Source organism: Tetranychus urticae, chromosome 1 (genome assembly GCF_039701765.1).
Source record: "Tetranychus urticae isolate SD_2017Ah chromosome 1, NJAU_TeUrti_SD_1.0, whole genome shotgun sequence".
Classification (NCBI taxonomy): domain Eukaryota; kingdom Metazoa; phylum Arthropoda; class Arachnida; order Trombidiformes; family Tetranychidae; genus Tetranychus; species Tetranychus urticae.
In genome coordinates, this window is record NC_142958.1 from 29,859,437 (window position 1) to 29,884,876 (window position 25,440).

The 25,440-nt window shown below is 30.9% G+C and overlaps 1 protein-coding gene and 2 long non-coding RNA genes across 7 annotated transcripts in view; 2 read left to right on the forward strand and 1 right to left on the reverse strand.

The window, feature by feature from the left end:
• The first annotated feature begins 238 nt into the window (after positions 1-238).
• On the forward strand, positions 239-1,408 carry LOC112538788 (uncharacterized). The gene is made up of 2 exons (XR_003082142.2): positions 239-474; positions 559-1,408. It is a non-coding gene; the product is annotated as an uncharacterized LOC112538788 (long non-coding RNA).
• The window catches only part of LOC107361773 (uncharacterized), a 45,397-nt gene continuing 21,098 nt past the window's right edge, over positions 1,142-25,440 (reverse strand). For all 3 annotated transcript variants that reach the window (XM_025160707.2, XM_089269938.1, XM_015928675.3), the window contains 8 exons: positions 22,849-22,934; positions 15,250-15,820; positions 14,161-14,310; positions 10,301-10,411; positions 10,059-10,208; positions 9,311-9,448; positions 1,777-4,103; positions 1,142-1,680 (listed from right to left, as the gene is read on the reverse strand). In XM_025160707.2, coding sequence (XP_025016475.1) covers positions 1,671-1,680; positions 1,777-4,103; positions 9,311-9,448; positions 10,059-10,208; positions 10,301-10,411; positions 14,161-14,310; positions 15,250-15,820; positions 22,849-22,934 — 3,543 coding nt within the window. In that variant the 3' untranslated portion in view covers positions 1,142-1,670. The remainder of the gene's footprint in view (positions 1,681-1,776; positions 4,104-9,310; positions 9,449-10,058; positions 10,209-10,300; positions 10,412-14,160; positions 14,311-15,249; positions 15,821-22,848; positions 22,935-25,440) is intronic.
• Positions 16,557-22,219, forward strand: LOC107361775 (uncharacterized). Of its 3 annotated transcripts, XR_003082138.2 has the most exons (11): positions 16,630-16,769; positions 16,844-17,003; positions 17,147-17,273; positions 17,415-17,577; positions 17,700-18,520; positions 18,708-19,259; positions 19,335-19,691; positions 20,207-20,448; positions 20,655-21,442; positions 21,553-21,749; positions 21,907-22,219. It is a non-coding gene; the product is annotated as an uncharacterized LOC107361775 (long non-coding RNA). The 3 variants fall into 3 exon arrangements; XR_001568566.3 differs by lacking the exon at positions 16,844-17,003 and having other exon boundaries at positions 16,557-16,769; XR_001568567.3 differs by lacking the exon at positions 16,844-17,003 and having other exon boundaries at positions 16,560-16,769; positions 17,415-17,566.

A 25,440-nucleotide genomic window follows, 5' to 3' on the forward strand; every position in this document is an offset into this window, starting at 1 on the left:
CGAAGTTAACCCGTTTCATTACAAATATAGAGAAGGGTTATAAAACATTTCAATCGATTTAAATAACTAATAAAATAAAATAAATATTAAACGAATTGATTTAACCAAAAAGGTTACAAAATTAAATACTTGGTCTTTGTTGAAAATGCTGAAAGAAAAGAAATGCGGAGATTTTTGAGATAATCGCTGTTAGATGGCGCTTGGATAGGAAACCAAAGAGAAGCTGTGTAAAACTATGGTTACCTTTGTGAGATGCAAGAAATGATCGTTTATTAAACAACAATGTAAATTAATTAAATAATTAAGTTAGGTAGGATATTTGATTAATTTATATTGAGCAGTTCGAATCACTATAAACTCTTAAATCAAGGATTATTTAATCTAGGGTTCAAGTAAAAAGATGTTTATCCTATGCTACTCAATCATTCATTTGAAATCATCGAGACCGCCATTTTGCTTCTCATAAAAACAAAGGTAAGTTTTAATTTTTTACCTGGCAATATAAATTGCATCGAAATTGTTTTTAACCTAATGTCATTTCTTTTAACATTTTATTAGGGTTAATCTATGTCTTCTTAATTTTGGATTCGCAGTTGATTTTAAATGGTTGATTATTTATCAATTTCTGACTGAATATTTTGGGCATGGGTCAGCTCATTGTTGTAAATAAACGTTAAATTTAATATTTTGAACTCAGACCCGGCCATGAGCATTGTTTTGAAAATAATGCATAACAAGAAAAATAAAATTGCTGTTGAATGCGTTCGAGTACGAGTCTTAATAACAATTTAATAAATCCATTGTATCAGTGTTGATTTTGCAAGCACTGAATCAAACCTAGTAGGCCAATGGTTTGAAATGATGATCATTGAGTACTTAATTCGATGTCAACAATTCTGGTTATGGGTCTAATCTTAAACCACTTTTGTGTTTAAACTGAAAAAGATAAGACAAATGCAAATTTACGATTCATACAAGAGTTTAATTGAGTTTATTCATCTTTTATGAAATGCTTGGTTATTGGATAGACGTCGACTTATTATAAATTCATTATGGTGATCCAAACTTATACAAATATCTAGTAGTTGGCAGTTGGTTCCGATTCTCGCAGAATAAAATAAATCAATAAAATACATGGAAGGATATTTGATAAAAATGATTTAATGATTTAATGATAAAAAAGTACGTTCTACGGTCAAAAGAAAATGAGATTTTCTTTCATTTTGCTTTGTTTCTCACTACTTTGATAAAAGGGAAATTACAGGAGAAGAGATTTAACAGTTTAACATTATAAATAGCAATTATCAATTGTATTAATAATAAATTTATAACATTATTATTTGTTGTTTGTTTCTTTAATAATGGTTGTTTTTGTTATATATATTTACAATAAAATTTGTTTGTTTTACGAAGTAATTTGGTTTTGTTGCGAAAAAATTTGTATTACTTTTTGTCTTGAGAAGGTTTTACAGAATATCAATTTGGAGTAATAATAATCATATGCATAATATTGATTACATTGGTTTGTGATATAAATAGCCTTGATAGTAAAGTCGAGAAGCATAAAATCAATCAGCTTTGATTTTTTGCTGGTCAATCTTCGATTTGGTAATTTCAATAGAGGTTTAATCATAAACGGAATCAATGGTTGTTCCTAGGACCATTTAATATCAGACTTCACTGTAACAGAATAAAGAAAAGAGTTTGATTAGCAAAAAAAATGAATATTTAAACGATAAAAAATGGACAAATGTCACATGAATGTTAAATTCTTACGATGCTTCCAAACTGGTTAAAAGAAATTCTTTCATCTTTTTAAGATCATTCTTTGAAGGTTTTCCGATATTTGTTCCACTCAGAGTTATCTGCACTGAAGAAATGCCGTCTTTAACCTCACTGACATCAATTTTAATGTCAGAAGGTCCAATTACAGGGTTAGCACCAGTTGTTGACTTGGAAGTTTCCCCGTGACCACTGCCACTTGAATCACTGGGGTCTACTTTTCTTGGTGATGATGGATGAACATTGGATAAGGTCTTTCTTTTCATTTCTTCTGAGGAAACAGGATCTAACGAGGTTGTCGGACTTTCTGCTGAAGGTTCCATTTCTTGGATATGACCTAAAATCTCGATTCCACATTGTTCACATTCGCAACTGTTGACCGATAATGGAACGCTTCCAGTTGAACTGAAACCAGATGAGGTATAGACTGATTCAGATGATAGACATTTGTTAAAATGTTTATTACATAAAACTCGATCATGACTACCACTAGGCCCAGAGCCACAAGCTGATCCTGAACTTGGGCATCCACTTCCATGACCACATCCTCGACCACCACCAGAAGATTGTTGTCCAAAATTCCAAGATAATCTTTTATGGATCGATGAGTCCTTTTCCTTTTTAATGTTTTCAATTGAATCAGCGGTATGGTAACGTCTTTCTCCACGAACACTTCGCTTTTGGTGTAAACGACTTTTCGCAGTATCCAAATCATCCTCACTTGGATCATTGGCAGTTGCAGCACTTGTCCCTTTTCCCGGAGAAAGTGTTGATGTTTCATAGGTATAATAAAATTCAGGACTGTTACTCTCTCCAATCGAGATGATACTGGTATTGTAACCCGCCATTCCGGAGCTTGGTGGGATTAAAGGCGCTCCATAACCTTCAACTGTATCGACTCCGGCCAAGGCACTAGAAATTGGATAACCTTCTCCCATTCCAGCCTCTGAGTCAAACGAGTGAACCGGTGAAGGACCTTCTGAAGGTGGAGCAGAGTGAACCTTTAAACCGGTAATGTTTTTCATTTTAACCAAAGGTGGTTTATTGGCAGCTGGATAGCCTGATGAGATCGGAAGTGATCGTTGAAGAGATCGAGGTGAAACAGATCGTTGGCGAGGAGCATTAGAAGAGGAAGAAGATGATGATGGAGGTGAAGCTGAAGGTTTAACTGTTGATTGATATTGCAATAATTGTTGTTGTTGTAATTGTTGCTGAGACTGTGATTGCTTACTAAGCACAGGAACCTGAATTGAAGTTGTGACAGTTTTATCATTTATATGGAGGGTTGGAACATTAACTGATAAAGTATTGATGCTTGATTCATACATTGAATCATAAGACTTTTCACTACCAGCTCCTCTAAGGAGGAAAGCTCGTCTCTCTGGTCGAGGTGAAGTAATTGTAACAGATACTGGAGGTTGGCGAGTCTCCATTGAATGAGATCGACCAAAAGGCTCTAAATCTTCAACAGTCATACTTGGATTACGAAGTTCCCCAAGTTCAAATGAGATGGCTCGAGACGGTAAAGGCTCACCATCGGGTCCATAGTTTTGAGATAAAAGGTTGGGTGTTGTTGAAGGTACAATCATTAAGCTTGAACCAAGAGCAAAGTTGGACTCTGAAATGTCCATAGAGCCAGATTGTGAACGCATCAGGGAAGACCGAGAAGATTGAGGTGATTGATTGGTAACTAATAGTGCAGTTCCTGGGAAATCAGGATCATCGTCATTTTCATTTTCATTTTCATTGTCAGTTCCAGTTCCAGTGCGAACCAGCGGATTCAATGTTGGTTTACTAATATTATCATTATTATTACTACTATTACTATTGTTATTACTATCGTTTTTGGTGACAATTTTAGCATCATCAGCATTGGCATTTTCAATATCACTCTTTGCTTTATTCTTTTCCTGAGATTTTATCAATTGTTGTTTTGCTTCTTCATAATGATCTTGGGCTCGTTTGATATGTTCTAGCCAGGTTCGTGTTTCGGTGGTGTAAAGAGTGAAAAATGCACTAGCAACGTTAAATTCATTTAAATATATCACAATGAAACCAGATCCATCTTTCAATTCATGGGTAACAATACGATCAACAAGGAAAGGCTGGCGAATCACTCTAACCTTATCACCTTTACGTCCAACTGATTTACAAATTAATAAGGTATCAGTGAAAAGGAAACAGTGAACATCCAATTTACTTGAAGTGTAGGAATCTCGAAGCTTTAAGCCTGATCCTTCCAGCAGCAGTTGACGGATTCGAGAACTAAGACAACCAGGCATTGGACAGGTAAGATTTAGTCGAGTAAACTCTTTGAGAACCTGAATAAAGAAACATTGAAAAATTAGAATCATGAATATCATAAATAGGCAACAAAAAAGTGCAAGTTACAGCAAAATACATTCAATTGTAAATTCACTGCAATAATATAAAACCAAGTAAAGAGATGGCAAATTCAAGGCATTTACAGTTTGAGAGATTTAAGATCTAAAATTTCAGTAAAGCTCTGGTAAATAGACAACAGAGATTCAAATGTGTCTTAATTTAATAAAATTTTCATTCTATTGTTGAATGTTTTTTTTGAAAAAAAGACAATGTGATTCGAGTGGGAAAAGGGTAAAAAATTGTAAATACGAGTAAAAATAAAGAAAAGAAACTTAATTAAGTGAAGAAAAGTTGTTCTTTACGTTCTTAATGCCTATGTTTTTGTACAACTTCACCTGAAAGGGTAACCTTTTTATTTATTTTGGTTAATACCAAAAGTGACTTTAAATTCCTCTCGAGATTGTTGAAAATGAAAAGCATTTTAAAGACTAAATGGTACTTTGAATACACACAAACACCCATAATACAATAATAATACAACTAATAATAATAATGATTAGATGTAAAGTAATCAAGATGAAAAGATTTCAAAGGTAGATATTTTGAATTATAAAAAGAGAGCAATGGATGAAGAAAAGACTGAAGAGACAAATTGAAGCTAAAAAAAGATGAAAAATGTACTTTGATGAGAAATCTTTCGTCTTTTATCCTTTCATCACTTAATATTAGGTAGGTCAAGCATGCGTAGGTCTGACATTGAAGGAGTTAATTTAGATAACTTTTCATTGTAAATGTGATTTGCAGGTCTTAATATATTACTATAAACGAAGGAGCTATGGTTGTATCTCCACTCTGTAGCAGGCCACAGTCTTTGAACCGAAAAACCGGTTTTTGGCTGCCTTTAGCACATTGATCGATTCCTGTCTCATTTCACGGTCATACTGACTACAATTTTCTATCAAAAATAAGTCTAAGGGAACAAATCTACCTGATTATGGATGAAAAATGCTTTGAATTCAGACTAATTCCTAAATATGATATCGTGTTGTAACGGTATCATGAAAGCCGAGATGACGTGCTTGTTAGGCAGTTATTGCAGCTCGATTTTCAATACCTAAAAGACCAATTGATATGTAATGCGGCGTAACTATAGAAACGATGAACCTTGCCGTTCATAAATCCAGGCTTATCAGTTAGTTTCGCTGAATGAAAGTTGTCTCAGGTCAATGAAAACACAAGGCGACACAAAAAAACTCATTTTCGATTTTCGGGTCATTTTTCTAGAGACACATGGCTGCACTGTAGTTCCTTTCTCTGTCGATTCATAGTTCATCCATCTAGAAATCTTGTCATGAAAGCATTTAGCGTTTCATCAAGCATGGCTCTGATAATCCTCTTTTGTTCAAGACAACCCTTTTTTGCAAAATCACATTTTGATGCAAGAAATCATGAACGATTTCGAATAACTTTGTTACTAGTTCGTTTATAACGATAAAAGTCAATAACTATGATAATTCGACTACGCTCTTTCTTTTAAAAAAATTTCGATCTTTCTGTGATCACGGCCTCTAGGTCAAACCTACGCATGCTTGACCCACCTAATATATACATGAATGTTACATATTTCATAAGAAGAGCAAGATAAAGATTTGAAAATCTGAATCTTTTACTCATATTCCAATGAGAATAAATACAAATTTATATTGAGTAGTCGAGATGTGATCATTTTTGTAAGCAGGTAACAAAAAAGCTCACAAAAATGATAATTATCATTTGAAAAAGGCTCTCAGTTTACAAGTTTTCAAAATTATAAAATTTCAGAAGCAGAGTTTCAAATAACAAATAACATGAATAATGAGATTTTGAAAGTTGCCGATAAGGAGCTCGAAAAGGTTGACTAATGATTAATATTGACAATTAGAATTAATTTCTCAACCCTTTTCCATTTGTCTCATAATTTTTATCAAGTCTAAGATGATTGAAGATGGTAAAAAGGTGAAAAGAGAATTGAAATTACTTAGCATTTAAATTGAAAGTAACCCATTTTTATAATACATAATGTATTTAAATGGATATACTGAGAAATTTGAGTCAACTTTTTGAATCAAAATTTTGACAAAAATGTAAAAGTGTAACATTTACTGAGTATTCAGCATTATCTGTGATGAAAAACAAATTTAATATGAGCTGATGTGGAATAAAAAAGGTAAACAAATTAAATGCATAGTAAGCATAATTTTATTTACTTTGAGCACTATTTGGGTGAAACTGGTTTAAAAATCTGGACAATTGAAAATTTCAACTTCATCTTGAGCAAAATGGTTAAAAATTGAATCAGTCAAGATTTGAATGAAAAAAACTAACAATCGATAGTTGACTCTTGACTGGACGTTTCCAAGAAAATTAATGACAATTTATTTCCTCAGAAATCAACCAAAACGATCATGATAATGATGACGATAAAATGAATAGAAAGTTATTCCATTATTCCTTCAATATGCATCGGAAATCCGGACTTTGCTATGTTTCCCAGTAAATCCTTTAATCACTGAGATCAAGCAGTCCAATGAATAAGCGGAGTTGATAATTAAAAACAATTTATGGACTGATATCCAACTTTACATTGAAACATTAACATTGAAAATAAACTGTAAACTCAGCCTTTTGATATAAAAAAGCTAGAAAAATGAAAGTCTAAGTAAAAATAAATTGAATCAAAGTTGGGTTTTACTGTAAATCTGTATTTGAACTAAAGCTTTGGATGAATGTAATAAAATATCAAATTAATGAGCGAAAAAGGAAAACAAAATTTCCAATTTTTGTCAATGATAATATTGAAATAATAATATACATAAGATATAAAGTAAATCAGTAAAATGTACAACATTGGAAAGGATAAAAGTGTCTCGATAAGCATAAAAAAAGCTCATCTTTTTGATTCAACAATTGAAAAGGCTCAAGATTTGTTGAAATGACTAGCGATTTGGTTATGTATTATTTCAACAGTTAACATGATATTTAGTTAAGTGCATAGATAAATAATAATAAACGTAATAATAAATAAAATAATCATCAAAATAATAACGATAAATAGTGATAAAATAAATACAAGATCCATATTACTGTTGAAGGCCTGAAGCAACAAACGATATTGTTTACGTTTCTGGAGTTTTTTTGCTTCTTCAAATCCAACAGAAATGTACAAAAAAAGAGTAATATTATATATATAAAGTTATAATAGCAATAATAGTGATGGCAATAATAGCAATAGCAATAATAGTAATAGAAAGTATAATAATAATCATTCGAATCATTAGATAATCTAAATATAAGTAAAAACTCCCAGTGATTTTTGGCTGTAACTTGGAGTGAAATAAAACATAGTTTCTTGTAGACTTGATGAGATTGAACAGTTTTTGTTTTTGCCTTTTCAACGTTAAATACATTGTTGGTGGTTGGGTAAAAGGAGTTGATGGGATGATGAAGGATGAGGATGGGATAAGGAGGATGAGTGGAAGAGGAAAAACGAAGAAAAGATTTTCTCTAAAAATAAATAAACATCAAGGCAATGAAACGTAAACAAACTGGAAAACTCAGATAATCTGATAGAGGATTTTCATAAAAAAAGATGGTTTTACTTGTTATATAATAGATATATAAATATAAATGTAAATATAAAATATATTTACTCCATTTTGAGACTTTTTTGGGTGAAATATTTTTTTCCTTTAAACTTAAAGATTATCTTAAAGTGAGAAATAATGTTCAAAGTAAAGTAAATTTTTTCATTTTTTACACAATTCATATTATTATATTTGACAGGTAAAAGGTAAGAAAAGGTATAAGTGAAAACATTTTTCTTGTTAATGAATGTGAATAAAATGATATTAAAGGTTGCACTTGTAATTGGTTTAGGATTGTATTAAGATACAGATTTTGATTGAATTGAAAAAATGTTTCTATCACAACTGGATAAATATGAGTGTTTCTTGTTCATTGAATATGCGTAAAGTTATTCCTAGTTTCAAGTGAAATGTGAATCATGAATGTTGAAAATTGATAATAATAATTGTTCAACAGTGAATGCTATGAATTTAATTGGTATGGATAGCGAATGAATTGAACTTTTGCACTCAATTTCATGTTCAACTTCATCTGTTGACAGGAATATTATCAATTGTTATTTCTATTTTCATCAATTTTCATGATAATAATAATGTTAAAAGTAAATATTGAAAACGTTCAAAAATAACATTTTTATTGAAGGTAAAAAAACTGAGAACCTTTTGAATGTTAAATTGATACAATGTAATGATAAATGATGTGAAGCGACAGTAATAAAATTATTGCAATATTATCATGTTATTATCACTAATATAAACGTTTTGTGATTAAATGTTGCCAAATTTTTATAGCTAAATGCCGAGTTACAAGAATCTTTTATCAAAATGTTCAGTTGGAAACTATCAAGTCAACCTTTTGATAAACTATTGTTATTTCAATTGGCAATAAAATTGCATTATGTTTGATCAAATTGGGTTGATTGTTGATAGATTGTTAATGTAAGTTAGCGAGAAAAGATATCTTTCATGTTTTGATTAATTTATTGTTTTGAGCTAATACTGTATTCAAGCAGCTGTTTTTTCCTGTGTTTTCAGCATTTCAATGATAAAGTGATAAAATTATGATTTATGTAAATCAATAGGAAAGGAGTCTATAATAATTAATTGGTAACAAAAGGAGATAAAATGGTTATTTGATATTTAATCAATTTTATCGTAAATCAAGTCTAAATGCAAAACTAGAGTTAATTGTTGATGATAGACTCGACTGTTTTTCAAGTCTGCCAAAGCTAATGGTATTGCAGCCTGAAATGATCATTATAAGGATGGTAATGATGATGACCATAGACCTTGATGAAGAGTTATTTTGTGTGTGTTTTGTTTCATTCAGTTTATTATCGATTGAACTTTTTCTCTTCTTCCTCTAGATTTAAAGCTAATTCAACATGTTCATGCTAATAAATATATTAATAACATTATGTTCACCCGATTAGCTAAATATGATCATGTGAGATGGCACAAGTTCAACTGTTACCTTTGGTTGATAAATGAAAAGCTAATGGTTACCAATTCAATCAGTTGAATGTATTTTGTAGTAAATGTTTACAGACGCTTCAATGATCAAAAACAAAACAACTTACCTTTTCAACTTCATCGTTGCTACTATCAAGAGCATCATAACTTTCAATACGGCTGACAATTGAGGCAAGTTTTTCCATATCATGTCGCCGACGGAGACAAGCGTCAACCTGGCATACAAATTTTTCAACGGAATAATTCTGAAAAAGAAGAAACAAAAAGTCAGAACAAGAGTAAACAGGGAAAAATTTGTCAACAACTTTTATTCAAGTCAAATTGAAGTTGATTGAAAATCAAGTGTATGTTAAGTGTAAATATTTCAAGGGTTGTTCACGTTGCCTTGAATAGTTCAAGACTCGAGACTCTTTTTTTACCACAAAAGCAATATAAAATGTTAACCATTAATTGTGAATTGAAAGATGAAAATCCAAAAGCAATGTTAACCCAATCTTCAATGGAATCAACCTTTCAACTAAAGTAATCTAATTGTATCTTATAAACATTGATATACTTTTTTGCTTCATGTGGGCCAAAAATAAACTTATAAAGTAACTACATTATTGATTCACAATGTTGGGTCATCTTTGTGAATACAATTTATATCAATAATAGCTTTGAGATCTCTTTGCATTTGTTTGCTTCAATGGATAAAACAATGAATAATGTCAAGGCAAGGTGAACCATCGGGGATAAATTTAACTTGGAGATTGACAATTTAATGAATGAAAATGAACGATTGAAGCATTTTTCATCAACAATTCATCAGGGCCGATAAAAAGAGAAGACAATTAGTAAATAAATCTAATTTACCATTGACTTTAAGGCAGCTTTCTGGTCATCGTCGTCAGTCTTTTTGAGAATGGCTTTAAGAAGAAGTGAATACTTTGTTAATCTTTGCATAGGTTTTACAAGAAGATCCATTAAACGTAATCTGTCACAATCTTTCCGAGTTTCACACCACTGAAAGAGAAGAAGAAAAATGTTATAAAATTGTCAGAAAAGGTAGGAAAAACAATTCCGAGAAAAAGGGTTCCTTTTTGTTTAAAACTTACCACAACATAAGCTTTGAATAATTCACTTTCTTTGTGCTTTTCCTTTACATAATGCAGGCAATTGCTGTGCTCCAGGCAGTATCTTACATAGGGTCTGAATATAACATCAAACTGTTGAAAAAGGAATTGAAAAGACGAAAATTAGTTGATAATGAATATGTCAAAGGAATCGTTAAACAATCAGAAGGAATGGGAATTTCAAGTTTCCAAGAAACAGATAACAACAGTTAAAGGTAAAAGCAAATCATTTCTTGTGAAAGTTGAAAGAAAATGAAATTTCAATAAAAATGATAAACGATGGATGAATGATGATTTAAATATTGTGAAAAAATCACTTCCATTGACTATTATGTTTTATTCAAAAAAGTTGCCATTTTTTTCATCATTTAACTTTCATTTTTCCGCTTTCACTTCTTATTGACAATTATTCAATATAATCGTCATTATACACAATTTTACACCAAAGGAAATTCAGGATTCAAAGGTGATAAAGATGAGAATGTAAATAAATTGTAGATTAATTAATTCAATGTTGATTTACAACGATTAATATTTAATTTCACTTTTGACTCGAGTGTTTGCTTGGTAAATATTTAGATAAGTTGAAAAGGTACAAAATTTGCAAAATGTTTTCTCATTAATTTATCATAACTTTGATTGATTGAGATTGATTTGTAAATCATTTTGAAAAGTACAATTGAAATAATTCAATTGATGATCAACTGTCTTCTAATTGTTGGTAAATGGGAGTAAAATTGGTAAATAATTTCCATAAATAATTTACTTTCTTTCAACCTAAATTAAGAAGGCAAAAATCAATTGATTTATAAAACAAAAGCTAGTAAACAGAATCAAATTTAATGGCAATTAAATTGTTTCTGATTGACACCAGAAATGGTGAAAGGAAACAACAAAAGCTCAGAAAACAATGAAAAGTAAATAACTAAGAGCCAAAGTAAGTCAATATAAAAAAGAGGAATCAATTCAATAGACTGAAAGTTATTGAACAATATATTGTGAGTATTAAATTGCGATAACCTGGTTAGTTTAACTTAATAACCATTGATTTTTTGTTCTTATTCAGTATTGGAAATTCATCAGTTGAAGAAAAGTTCGGCGAAAATAGAAAAGGAAAATTGACCAAAAAAGTATGATAAATGTAAAAATTTTTAACAGTTAGTTCAACTTTTGATGATGAAAAATATCTTGCAAGTGGTTGGGTCAATTTATTTTCACATTTTGTTCAGTTCTCAATAAGGTTGATGATAAAACAAGTAAATTGTTTACTAGTTTATCGATCAGCTATCAGGTTAAAATTGCCTATTTCATGTTACAGGGAAAGTTGAGTTGAAGGGTTGACTTGAGTGACTTGCTTTTAATCAATGTTAACCTTTAGCTTTGAGTTCAATGATGTAAAAATGTAAAGCTTGAAAACAATGGAAAGTTTGAATACAATGAGCAATCGATAATGTTAAAGGTTGGAGAAAGAAATTTGATTTTTTGGTCAATTATTGGGTTCGAGAAGCTTTTAAGACATTTCCAGATGGTGCATTTCAAGTATAATATGTTCAACTATTTGAGATATTTTACTTTTGGGTTTAATTTCACGCTGTTTCGCTTCCATTTAACTAAATTTAAACAAAAAAATCTAAATCATTTAGGCTTAAGTTGGAATTACAATGTTGAGAATGGTTTTCATGGATTCCCAATCAATCACCAAACATGCTGAAATTTTGAGGAAAATAATTTTGTTCAGATTTTTTTCTTCTTCTAGCTCTCGGTATTTGAGAGTTGCTAACTTGTGATGTTATTTCTTGAATTTAAAGTGGTTCAATGAGGGAAACTAAAGATGGTGAAAACAGGGTTTACATAGAAATAAGGAAATCGATTTTAAGTTAAATCGATAAAATGCTGATCAAGTGAGTTGAGAGAGAAAGAGAAGACTGAATTTTCCCTGAATATGGTGTCAAAATAATTTGTAAGTGACAAGAGATTACAATATATTTACAGTGAAAAAAACAAAGTTTCAATGATGAAAAAAACAAGGTTACATTGTGAACAGTTTAAAGGTTACTAATGTAACTGTAATGAAACTCATCCTGTAAAACAAGTTTAATGTATTGTTGCTGTTAATGATGAGATAGATAAGCTAAACTGTCATTGGGAATTAAATTTGATATCATTTAAATCAAATTGGGATCAGTGATGAAAATGATAATTACTAGAGATGGGAGTGGAAATGATGAAAATGAAAAAGGGAAGATTGATAACAAAAACGAGGTAAAAAAGCGATGGAAACCCAAGTTTTGACTTGAACAAGACAATGGTGGTGTTGAGCAGAAAGGATTGGAAAAAAAGTGAATGATAAATTAGGCAGATTGGTGAATATAATTAGCAAATTAAATCAAAAATGTATTTGGAAGAGGACAGAATGAGATTAAATTATAGCTGAAACCATGATAAGGATGATCAGCATGACTAACATGCAAATGGAAAGATTACAACGGAAATTTCATAATGAAGGTGAAAATAGATGAATTATCAAGTTTTAGTTCAATTTTAACCCAAATTTTGAAACAATTTTCACCACCAAAAGGATGTAGATAAATATTGAACATTAACTAGACAATTATTGGGTCAAAAAGGGAAAATAAAGTCAAGGAAATTCTGGTAAAAATGAAGGAAAAGGGAAAAGGGTTCAAGATGACTTGATATTGAACTTTTCTATTGATTAGATGGATATTGATAAAAGACTATTTTTTTAATCAAAATTATGATAATTTTCAATTAAAGCTGGGAAGCAAAGATAATGAAATAATAGGAAACTTTGGGTGAATCTGATGGTAAATAATAATGGATAAAAGTATGTAAAAAAGTAAGAAAAAAATGTTGATGGTTGTCAAGTTAACATTGATATTTGCCTTCTAATGGATGGTAAACTGTTTTACTTGACTGTTTACGCCATAATACAACTTCCGAATGAAATAAAAGTGACAAAAATTCAAATTTACGAACCATTGGTGATGAAGAGGAAAGTGGGTGAAATTGAAAGGGTGTGAAAAGATGGAGTGTTAAAGTTATCATGAGTTGTTAAGGAAAAGATGAAAAAGTTGAAAGTGTAGTTGGAAAAGAAGAAGAAAAAAGTTAAGAATCATTTTCATGGTATTTATCTTCATCACCATCATCAGTGAGGATTTAAGGAAAGCCAGCAAGATTAAATGAGACTGGACAAGTTGAAGCTTAAAATGAAAATCATCATGATAATGATAAAATATGGTATGATAAAGGTTGCTAGTAACAGTTTTTGTTATCATTTATATTTTGCCCTTTTCTTTGTCTTCTCAGCTTAAATGTTTACAAGCTAGTAAAGTGAAGGGAAAACGATTTGTTGATTGTTAAAATGGTTGGTGATGATGGTGATGATGGGGAAGGAGATATAACATAAGATGAAGATGAGATGATGAAAAATAAGAAAGGAATGAATCCTAACATTCACTCCATGATCTTCATCACAAGTACAATTGAAGGAGAAGGATATAAATTTGGTAGGCGTCAATTTTATCAATATGAATGAGTGCGTGTGAATGTAAGTCTTGAAGCATTAAGATCATTTATCTCTTATTTTTCATCACCACCTTCATCTTTCCTCTTCTAGTAAATTTATCTTTATCATTATTCTTTTCTCTCTCTCCTTTATCCTGCTTCTGAGTCTTGGAAAGGGGTTGAGGTTCTTCATTTAGAGAGAGAGATGAAGAGAGTTGGATGAACAATATGGTAACGAAGAAATGATGATGATGGGGAGTGAGAACTGGGAAAGGTTGATGATGAGAAATATCTTTTGTGATGATTGTTATCCTTACATTGAGAAAGCCATCTTTCATGATGATTGGATTGAGAGGTTGATGATTTTCTCTGGATGCTTTTAACATTGGTAATAGATGATGCATCCAGAAATAGTGATTTGCTTTATATACGTCCGTTATATTGGAAAACATTTTCTCGGTATCGATCTGTAGGAAAAGAAAAGAAGAAAAAACAATGATGAAAATAATAGTGATGGTTGATGATAAATAAGGTGAAGAGGCAAATAATAAACATATAAGCCTGGGAGAAAATAAAACAACAACAACAGGACAATAAAGTGACGATAGTGATGATGATGACAACTTCAATGTTACCTGTCAACATGCCTTTTAACCTAACCTCAATCATGTCTGATCATCACACAAACACACTTAATCACAAAATACTTTACCTTACGACTCTTTACTGTTGTTGTTGTTGTTGTTTACTTGATCCCAGAGGTAATATGCTTATGAATAACAGGGAGAGAGGAAAGTATGTGTGTCTGTGTGTGAGTGTATTATAAATATAAACACATGAAATATCATATGAGAGGCAAAAAATAGAATCAGAAATATAATCTTTAAGAATAAGAAGAAATAATCAGTCAAGTGATGCGGGAAATTTTTCTCTTGCTATGAATAGAAATGAATATCTACAGTCGAATATGAGTTTGATCAGAACAAAAATATCTTTGCGCAAATAAGATGAAATCGTAAATATTTTAATCAATTTAACATTTTATCCAATCATCACCATTAAAGATAAATCCTTAGGGTCGATTGTCTACCGTTTCATCTTATTCCCGAATGTATATTGATTGGATGTGAAAATGGCCCGAGGAAGGGAAAGGATTGCCACGAAATTGTGGTAATAAAGGACTAAGTTATGATTGGATGGTCAAGGTAATTGTCAAAGCCTTTGTAGGACACAAGATACAGGTATTTAGTAATAATGGAATTAGCAGTGAAAGGATGAAACCATGTTGAGGTTACTTGTAAGTTGATTATTAATATTTGTTTGCAACTTGTCACTTAACATAATTGTTGATGTTATGTGTTAGATGTGTGGGGATTAATAGAAGGAGAAAATGAAAGATAACTTACATCATTGAGAAGACATTCACCTTGAAGGTTACAAAGACAGGATAGGAATAGATCAGCGATAACTCTGAGGCGTTTAATGTAGAAAACTTCGGTATGAAGAAGTTCCCAGATAGCGTCTTGCTGATTTTGCAGTTTCTTTGGCATAGTTTCCCAATTGGTAACAATGCATCGCCAATGGTCTTCAAGGAAAAGAGATTCTTCACTTAACTGTTTAATGGAGATACTTGAATTGCTACTGTTGAGATTAAAAGTTGACCCAGTACCACCAGAAACACTACTAGAAGTGCTTGTTGTTGAATTTGCACCATTGTTTAATTTCTGACGAGCTGCTTCTAACTTATCCAACTCTGATTCAAATCTGAGAAGACCCACTTGGTCTGGAATACCATGAACACTGTACAAGTTAAGTAATTCCGTTAATTGGTCCATCTTTTCTCGATCCGTTTTAAATGGATTGGAAAAGATGCCACCACTTCGACGAGCCAGTTGTCCTCGGCTTCCTTTGGAACTCTTTAATGTACCATCATGAGATAACGAGCTTCCAGTTTCCTCGAGGTAACTCTTACGAGATCTAGAAAAAAAGAGGTACAACAGTAAGATTAATTGTGAAGGATAGAGATTAATGGCTGAGAAGTAATGGTTACTTGTATCGTCCATTGTTGTCAGATTGCCTCTCAATGGACAATTGAGAGAGGAGACAAAATTGTCTAAAAAGGATTTCTCGGAAGGCAAATTTTCAACCAATCCATCATCTGGTGATGATGTTGGAGTAAACAATATTTAAACATTTTACAATGAGATCAACAATCTTCTGACTCGTCTTTATCCTCCCTCTTTTTTTTCATTAGCCATTGTTTAAAATTGTCTATTGAAAACTGTAGCTTAGACAAAATAATTAACAAGACAATTAAGTTGTTGACTCGATTAGCTTAACAGTTCACACTTTCATCAGTGGTCATTTCAATTTGTCAGACGTAAACTGATCCACAAGAAATAATATCTTACGAAGATGAAGTAAAATGAGAGGCAAAGCTGGCAAGTAAAATTCACAAAACATTAACATAATACAAGTGAAAGTTAACAATTAACACGTTTTGTCAATTAATTGAAAATCACAAAATAAGTAGGCAAACAATTAACAGATAAGTTAACAAGTTTATAATCAATTAAATAAGTGACTTAAATTACACTCAGAAAACAAAAGCATTGGACGATCGTCTGATTATTAAAAAAAATTAACATAAACAAAAGATCGGTCGCTTAGCAAGAAAGTTGAGGGACAGTTATCTAATAATGGACAGTATTTACATTTGTTAATTACATTGGGAACGTTACTAACTAGGATTTAATTAAAAATCTGTTATTTTTACAGTTCTTAATGACATTTTCAATGAAACTTTAATTACCTAATTTATGTATCAATGGCAATAGCAAACGGATTAGATGCAATGGAATGTGAATAATTTTAATCTTTGTTCAATGTTCCATCAACTGCTCTTGAAATGTACATTGGTCAATAGGTAAGTATAAAATATCAACATTTATTTCATTTTATTGTTCTAATAATAATAATTTATCTGTGTACATGGTCAAGAAACTGAAAGCAATTCCACAAAACCTTAAAGGAGTGAAATTTTAGGTCAACTTTAAAATTTCGTTGGTTTTCATTTTGAAAAGCCTTCTTCAAACAAGACTGGTCAATAATCAAAACCTGCAACTGTTAGGCATTTTGTGTGTTCTTAATTAAAAATTTGGTAAATGCTTTAATACATAAATTGTTATTACTTTTGTCTTAAGAAGGTTTAAGATAATCTTTACTCACAATAATCAACTGTCATCCACTAAATCCACCATTTTCTTTGTCTTTCTTTTCGCTCTATTAATCACCTGACCAAAGCTTATCCTAAAAGCCTTGTCTAGTTCAAGCAAACCTCGATCTATCATGTAATCACTATCAATTTTATGGATTATTTTCCCTATCATTTAATATTTAGATGGAATTAAAGTGAATGCCAAAAAATAAAGTAAGTATTAACTAATTAATTACATTTTAAATAGAAATGAAGCAAAAAATTCTTGAGCTTCATGTAAGAATCTTACAGCTGGATAAGCCAAACCTATTCAACGTTTGCTAATACAGTTTATCCTTTTCGCGTTTCTTTCAGGCGATAGACGAGATCATCATGGACTTGTAATCTTTTACATTATTATGGTTAATCAAGCTGGAATGAACATCAAAATTGCTCCAAAATCTAACCCTGGCCACCATTCAATGAGGAAAGAGGGAAAAACTCATGATCTTATGACCATTCCAAATGTAAGATTTATGTAAGTCAAGAATTTTCACTATAGCAGCTCATGCTAATCATGATAGTTGTTCCTTTTATTGTATTAGTTCAACATTCCTGATTTTTCAATCATTGCTGATTTAATTCTGTTTATACTTGCAGTTTGCTCAGGATTTTACACCCTTTAACGCTGGTCCAACTTTTTTGCATTGTCACACATTGATACATGGTACATTAGCCTGGTGTTTTATTCTGATGCGGAGTATAAATGAATTTTTATCGCAGTCACTGATATTTGTTCATGTATTTTACGCCTAACTGGTATTAAACATTACTTCTATTGCCTGATATTAATGCTAATTCAAATGATAATGATGATAATGGAGCAATTGCTGAATCAAGTATTACTATTGCAATTGGTTTACAATTGGATGGATAACTGTTTACTAAAGGTTGATGATAGTGATGACGATGAAAAAAAACTAACTTCCAGGTCATCACCACGTTTGGTAGATCATCTTCTCGTGAATACATTTAATTTGCATTTAATATATGGATGTCGATAAAGACAAACATTGCAAACATTACAAGTCTAAATATTCTGCAAATCAATTAATCGTTTGACCTTTTCTGATTTATCATTTCACTTGCTCTGTTTCATCTTAATTTATCTACTTTTTGCTGAATCAATTAACTAACCAACAATGGAAAGTCAATGGAACCTGATTATAACTAGAATCACTCGCAGTTTCTCTTGGAAATATCAAGAAAAGGTCTGTGCATATCTAGCGAAGGATCAAATGGGAAAAAGCATCAGATGAAAATATTTTTATCAACCTGATTTATCAGTCCTATGAATGAAATCTAGTGAAATTGCAACTCGTTCAATCATCATCATCATCATCAATTATCTATGGGACGGTTTATGATTTGAGGCTTATCCTTCTTTAGTGAATTAGCTAAATCATTTAAAGATGAAGAAGGTTTGTTTTGCCTTATTATTGACCTTAATTTTTGTTTCTACACTCTGATGATCTTTTAATCACACAACTCAATAGATCAATTTACCTTGATCATTGCAATGAGAAGTTTTATCATCGATTCTCACTGAATTTTAAAAGCAGATCAATGTAACAAAAATTAACATAATATTTTTACATCCATTCACAGGTTGGTGCATAATAATTGGTTTTCAAAACGATGACAATGCAATTTCCAGAATTTTTGGCCCCTTCGCTTACTTCGACTATTGGAATAGTAGCTGAACAATCAGATTAAAAAAATAGTGCAAGCTGATTCAACCCTGATTGATTGGAAGTGAAATAGGAAAAGAGAAAAGTTTTACAACGTTTGACAGAAAACTGTTTCTAGTAAACAGTTTATATTACAAACAATATAAGATTCAAAGTTGAATGTTCAGCTAACAAGTGACATGGAACTTTCCTAAACTATTTTATTATACTTAACCTGGACCAATATATTGATTAGAAACAGTAAACCCAGATAAACTGTATCATGAACTCAAGATTTGAAAGTTAACAGGAGAAACATTTGGAAAGCTGTAAACATTGAGCAAAAAAAGAGGACAACAATTTCAATTAAAGGGGTAGATTAACATGTTGAAGGAAGAAATAAGTTTGATGTTTATGATGATTACCTTTAACCAAGACTGGACACAATTATTTATTACTTTATGGTAGCTGTTGGTTCAACTAATAATTGGTAAGGTTTTTAGTCAGTAATAGAGTTAAATGTTATAATATTAATGTTAACATATCAAATTGTTTATTGTTTCAGATTATGCTTAAGAACAAGATGACGAAGGAAAGCTGGAAAATTGATACCAATTAATCAGCAAAAAGTGAAACAATAGGACAAGAAATAAGCTTCAAGGATAAAAGTGAAAATTGACTTCAATATAAAAGAGGAGATTAATGGCAAAGATGGTGAAAAGAGGAAATATTAATATAAAATCAGCAATAATGGAATAGTGAAAGTAAAGAAAGATGATAACAGCGATTTCAGTGATTGTTCCAAGAGCGTAAAATGGGTTCTAATCGGATCTTAATGAACACAATATCAGTGTTAAGGTGTTGAAGGTGGCTGCAATTTTTACAGCAAATAAATCAATGGTCATTGAATAGTGTCTAAAAAGTTTGTAATGCTACTTGATTGTTTCAAAGTTGAGTGGTTTAAAAGAAGCCTCTTAAGTTAATTTTTTGATTCTTGTTTCATCGTTTTTTGTTTTCTTCAAAAACTGAATGAACCAGATATTTTTCATGTTATTTTGAGTGATTTATTCCGAGTAGTTTGATAGTTGAAAGGGAAGGAAAAAAGGAGCAAAATATAATGTTATGATTTGTGTAGCAGAAAAATTGCAACTTATGATAACGTTCAAATAGTGTGTAACATTTATCAAATACATCAGTCTCTTCAGAAGATGAATTGTTTCCTATCAGTTAAGTTAGATTTAAATTGCACTTTTGTAATGTTATTGATCATTTTGAAATCAATTAATATAGCTTACACTTGATATAAAAGTAATGACTTATAATGAATATCAAGGTTTTTTTTGTGAAGAAAAAAAAACTCGACAAAACCTGATCATGTTTACCTATCATCTAATAATATTGAAGTATTATTATTATTATTATTATCTATTTTCTTAGTTATCATTCCTGAGGAAAGAAACTTTACCATCAAAGTATGCTGGACTCTAATCAATTGGATAACTCAGTGGAACTGGACCATTCAAGGAAGCATGGATAAAGATATTATCAAGAACCGTGGAGAAGAAAAGAACAAAAAAAGGTGAAATGAAAACGATTAACTGACATGGTAATATTGGAGGATACTCAGGAAACATTTCTACCTCCACACTGTGTATTAATACACACAAATAGATCAATTGGTAAATATACTTTTATCAAAATTCCATCCTGTTTCATCTTCCTCTCTTCCTATTCTTATCATCTCACTTCTCTCTTTTTTTCTTGATGAGATAAATCTTTCACTTACTCCTTTTTTTGTGATTGTATTTGTCTTTGTATGTTCATATCTTTTCTTTTGCCCTTTTCTGGTTCTCCTTATTTTCACTTTCATCTTATTCTTGTTCAGATGAGGATGGAGCAAACAAACAAATAGACCAACTTCACAGACATGGGACATGAAAAGACTTCTTATACAACTGATACATATTACTTGGTCTTCCTGATTGCTATCTGTATTTAGACTGGTTTTTACACTTGATTGAAGCAACGCCAAATGAAAGTATAAACCTTCTTCTTCCATTGGTGTTGAGAAGGAGAAGGAAAAATAAGAAAAGGAAAGATATCATTGGTTGTGTTTATGGAAAGAGTCAAAAGCATGAAGGGAATCAAAGGAAGGAATGAATTTTTTCCATCCAACTCAAGGGAACTCTAGTCAATATGAATCGCTTGTTCACTCATGTTCTTCCACTATTTCTCATTGAGCCTCAAGGTTTTTCTCTTTCTCTCCCTGTCTTTTCTCTTCCTTGAATTTCTTTAGATATAAATATGGAAAGGAAAGAAAGATAAAGATAGGGAAGACGAAAATAAGAATAGAAATAAAAAAAGAAGAAGAGAAAAAAGAGAATTGGATCGATGTGAATCGACCTTTTTCTTGAATTTTTTTATTCAGCTGATACTTTTGTTATCGATCAAGCTAAATAATAATGCAAGAAAACCCTACTGAGGCAAATTTGCGAGAATCTAAACAAGATTGAGAATAATATTAGGGCTGAAAGAAGAACAAGAATGACAAAAGATTGTAAAAAGATTGTAAAAAGGATGAAATTTTGTGACTGGATTGTAAAACAATATGGAATCCAAGATGACCAATATGAAAGTATTAAAAGTCCATGCTTTTGATCAAAGACTTGCAAGGTAATAAAAACATGTTATTCAACATTGTATCTTATATATTAGTTTTGCTCTACTATCCTACAATTTGCATCTGACCTTAATTAACTCTAATTGTTTCTTTCTTATACAAGGCAAATCAGGCAAAAACCAAAATGGTCAATCCTGAAACAAGATAATGGTCGCAATGGTTTCCCTTCAACTCATTACTGTCATTGTTTTTGCCTCTCACTCTTCATCTATTTTGTTGGCTATATTTTCGGGTTCCTGTTAAAATGTGATAATCAAAATAAGATCAAGAAATTAACCAAGAAAACTCAATAGGCAAGGAGTAAGTAATCATCTCGATGGAGGAAGCAAAGTAAAAGCCTTTGTTACTAAAGCTTAATCGTCTTTGCCTTACTTTCACACAAATCGGATAATCAGAGCATCCAATTCATTCATTACACCTCATTTAATCTAATTTCTCGTTTCTCTTAACTATTTAGATTACATCTAATTTCCAATATTCATTATTCAGTATTCTCATTATCGAGATAAAACAGGAAATTTTGGGAGAATCAATATTCAACTTTAAAAGTAAAGTGATACAAAATTTCAATTTCAAACAAAAGCCATTTTGCTCATCTACTTTCGTCACTGCCATCATCATGAGGAAGCAACAAATAGATTTAATAATGTAAATTTCATGTTGTCCCCTGTTTATTGATTCATGGTTGACAAGTAATGGAGGAAAAGACTGAGAAGCCAATGTAAACAAGACATAAATATTAACAAAAAAAGGTCAAAGTTATCTGAAAATTTTGCTGAAATTTCGATTGAATTAGTTGATATTTCTTAAAGAAAAGGAAGGGAAAAAGTGTGAAGAAAAATGAGATGTAAAGATGAAGGATGAGGATGGAGGATAACAAAGTGTCGAGATGATAATATATTGAATTATCTTTGAGTGGAAAGAAGAAACTAAACAATTTAAACAACAATGGAAACAAAACTTGAACTTCTCTTGTTAAAAATTGTTGATGTAAATATTCACATATACAATAGGTTATTATTATCTGTATCAAAGGCTAATACGTTTATAGTTAAATTAATTTTCCTCATCATTTTCACACCACTTTACCTTTTATACTGTAAATTGTTTACTGGAAAACCTTTGATAATATAATAGATTACGTTAATACAATTTAATAACGATGAAAATTAATAAACCAAATGCAGTTACTAGACAATCAAAGTTAAATGATAATAGGCAAAGGTGGATGTTCATTAACTAGACTCTTAATAAGATGATGACAATGTTATAACACTTGAATTAGCTTATAGTTTAAGGAACCCTTTTTAAACACTTTTTTCATTAACTCGACACTTGGATATTAACAAGATTGAGGTGAAATTAAATTCATTGACAACTGAATCTTGAAATGACTTACCCTGTTGATTGAAATCCTCGGGATAAAATTACATCTTCAGGTTTGTATTGATCAAGGCTCGATGTTAAATTATCATGATGTGATAGCTGAAATGAAAGGTAAAAGGGAAAAGTTAGAAAAAAATTTTCATCGTAATTTTGAATGAAAAAATCTTATATTAACATGTTAATCAATGGTTGGATAAGTTGAATGTTAAACTGTATCAGAAACGGAATATCTTTGGATAATGAAACCAAGTATAAATATGAGGGAAAAGGGTTGAAGAGTTGTAAGATATTAAATCGAAATATGTTAACACCAGAATTATTTTGATGACGTTAAATGCATCTAACAAAAATATCTATAAAATAACAAATAAAAAATGGTATAAGAAACAATCATTAACTATAAAATGAAGATTTTCAAGTCTAGAGATTGAAAAATGCATCAAATTTTTTCTTTACTTCATGAGAAGAGGAATAATAATGATAGCATTGAAATGTTCAACCATGCAATAAGATGATTCTTATATAATAATCTTTTGCCTCTTCTTTATTATTCATTTTGGCAATATTTTGTTCATCTGACATTGAACCAGAAGAAGCAAAAAGTAAGCCCAAAATAGAGTGAACACAAATTTTGATTAAGAAGTGAAAAAAAGTGATTCTCAGAAATTAAACCTTTCCCCAATCGATAATCAAATCAACATCATTTTCAACAACAAAATTAACTAATTTTAATTAAATTAACTTGATAAACATTTCCATAATTAACCTTATCATAATTACCTAACCAAGTCTTCATCCAAGTTTGCTTAGGCCAAGAGCAAGGAATACCTCAACCTAACAGAGTCAACATCATAGCATCACTTTTAATGTAAAGATTGGGTATTTTACGCATGAAAAGATTATCTTAATCAACTTGATCAGTGTTCACTGTCAGGCTAAATGTTATGAATCTCTCAACCTAACAAGTCAACCATCGACCGATCAAATACAGCATTTAGTCGAGTCATTGACTCGTTGAAAACTCAATACTTTTACCGCATTTTTCACTGTCAATGGTTAAGCAAAGAGTCATCTCTCAACCCATCAAAGTTGCTCGTCCCAGTGAATGTAACATAGATGAAGACATTTCTCCGTAAACTTTACTTTCATCATCCTTTTACTGAACAATTCTGATTTCTTCCTTAATTTTCATCTTCTCATCCATATCATCCGGAACCATTCTCACGCAATGTTGCTCTCATCCAAGTAAAAATAATTAAATTTGACATAATCATTTCTAATACACAAGTTAGTATTCATTTTTTTCTGCTGTTGTCTTCCAAATCTTTTCATCATCTTGCCTCACTATTATAACATCATTATCATCATCATTCCCTGCCCATTCCTTTAATTCCTGTTGCTATATAATGTTCATTCTTTAAACACTAATTGCTAATGTCAATCCATGGGTGAGCAATTAACCATTTGGATAGAAACCAATTTAATTATTCTCTTCTTTCATTCTCCCTATCTTCATGTCTTATTTTTACTCATTTCACTACAATCAAAATGAACAACTAAACTGACAAACAGAAGAAGAAGAAGAAAAAACTATTCCCTTTTATATGCATATCAATGACAGGGAATGACGACAATTTACAACTTTCTATCAAAAGAAAAGTTCACAAGAAAAGAAGACAAAAATACTTTGACAATAACAAAAACTCCCAGTCATTCCGATTGTCTTGATAATCTGATATCAAAACCCACAAGCAATTGCATTTTGCCACACAAAACAAAACTCATCTCCTAGCAATTTTACAATTTTAATTCAAATTAAGATATAAAAAGAAGAGCATTTCATTTTGCAGTTTCAAAAATTCATTGGAATTCAGTACAAATTTCTCTTGATAATGTATCATGGAAAGAAGATATAAACTGAAATTCAATAAATACAAGAAAAAAAATGAACAAAAGCTTCTCAATCATGAATAATATTTCTATTATCAATATGAAAACAATTGAAATGAAATTGACGACTAAGAGTAAAAACTTGTCAATCCCAGAATGAAAAGCTCAGTTTCATGAGATAACTTTATTTTGCCTCAAAAATCATTATCGTTTCCAAACAAAAGAATCACTTATCGTCAGTCTTTTTTTTCACTCAAATATCTTTTCATTGTTCACTTTTGTTCCCATTATTAAGAAGAAGTGAAAATGAAAAGTTGAAATTTTTGGGACAAACAAAAAAGTTGAACCCAAAGTGACCACAGAGTGGCAACCATTGTATAACTTTTGTTCCAGTTGTCCAATTCAAGTGTATATTGGCCATATTTTTCTTCATCATTTCAACTTTTCATGGTCTTCTTTCAACTGGTCATAATGGTTTTTAATAACATCAAACTCAAGGTAAACTGAATGGCTTTAAAGGCACACAAAGATGCCAATAAAAGTGATAAAAAAAAGGTTAAACTAGAAAAGGTTTGGGATAAAGAGACACTTTCTTCTCAATCTCAGTCAACTTGGACACTTAAATTCAAACCTCATCATGGTCATTCAGTTGACTCACTAGATCCATAAATTTTGGCCTCTTCAAAGGTCCAAGTTTGGCCAGTGAACAAAAATG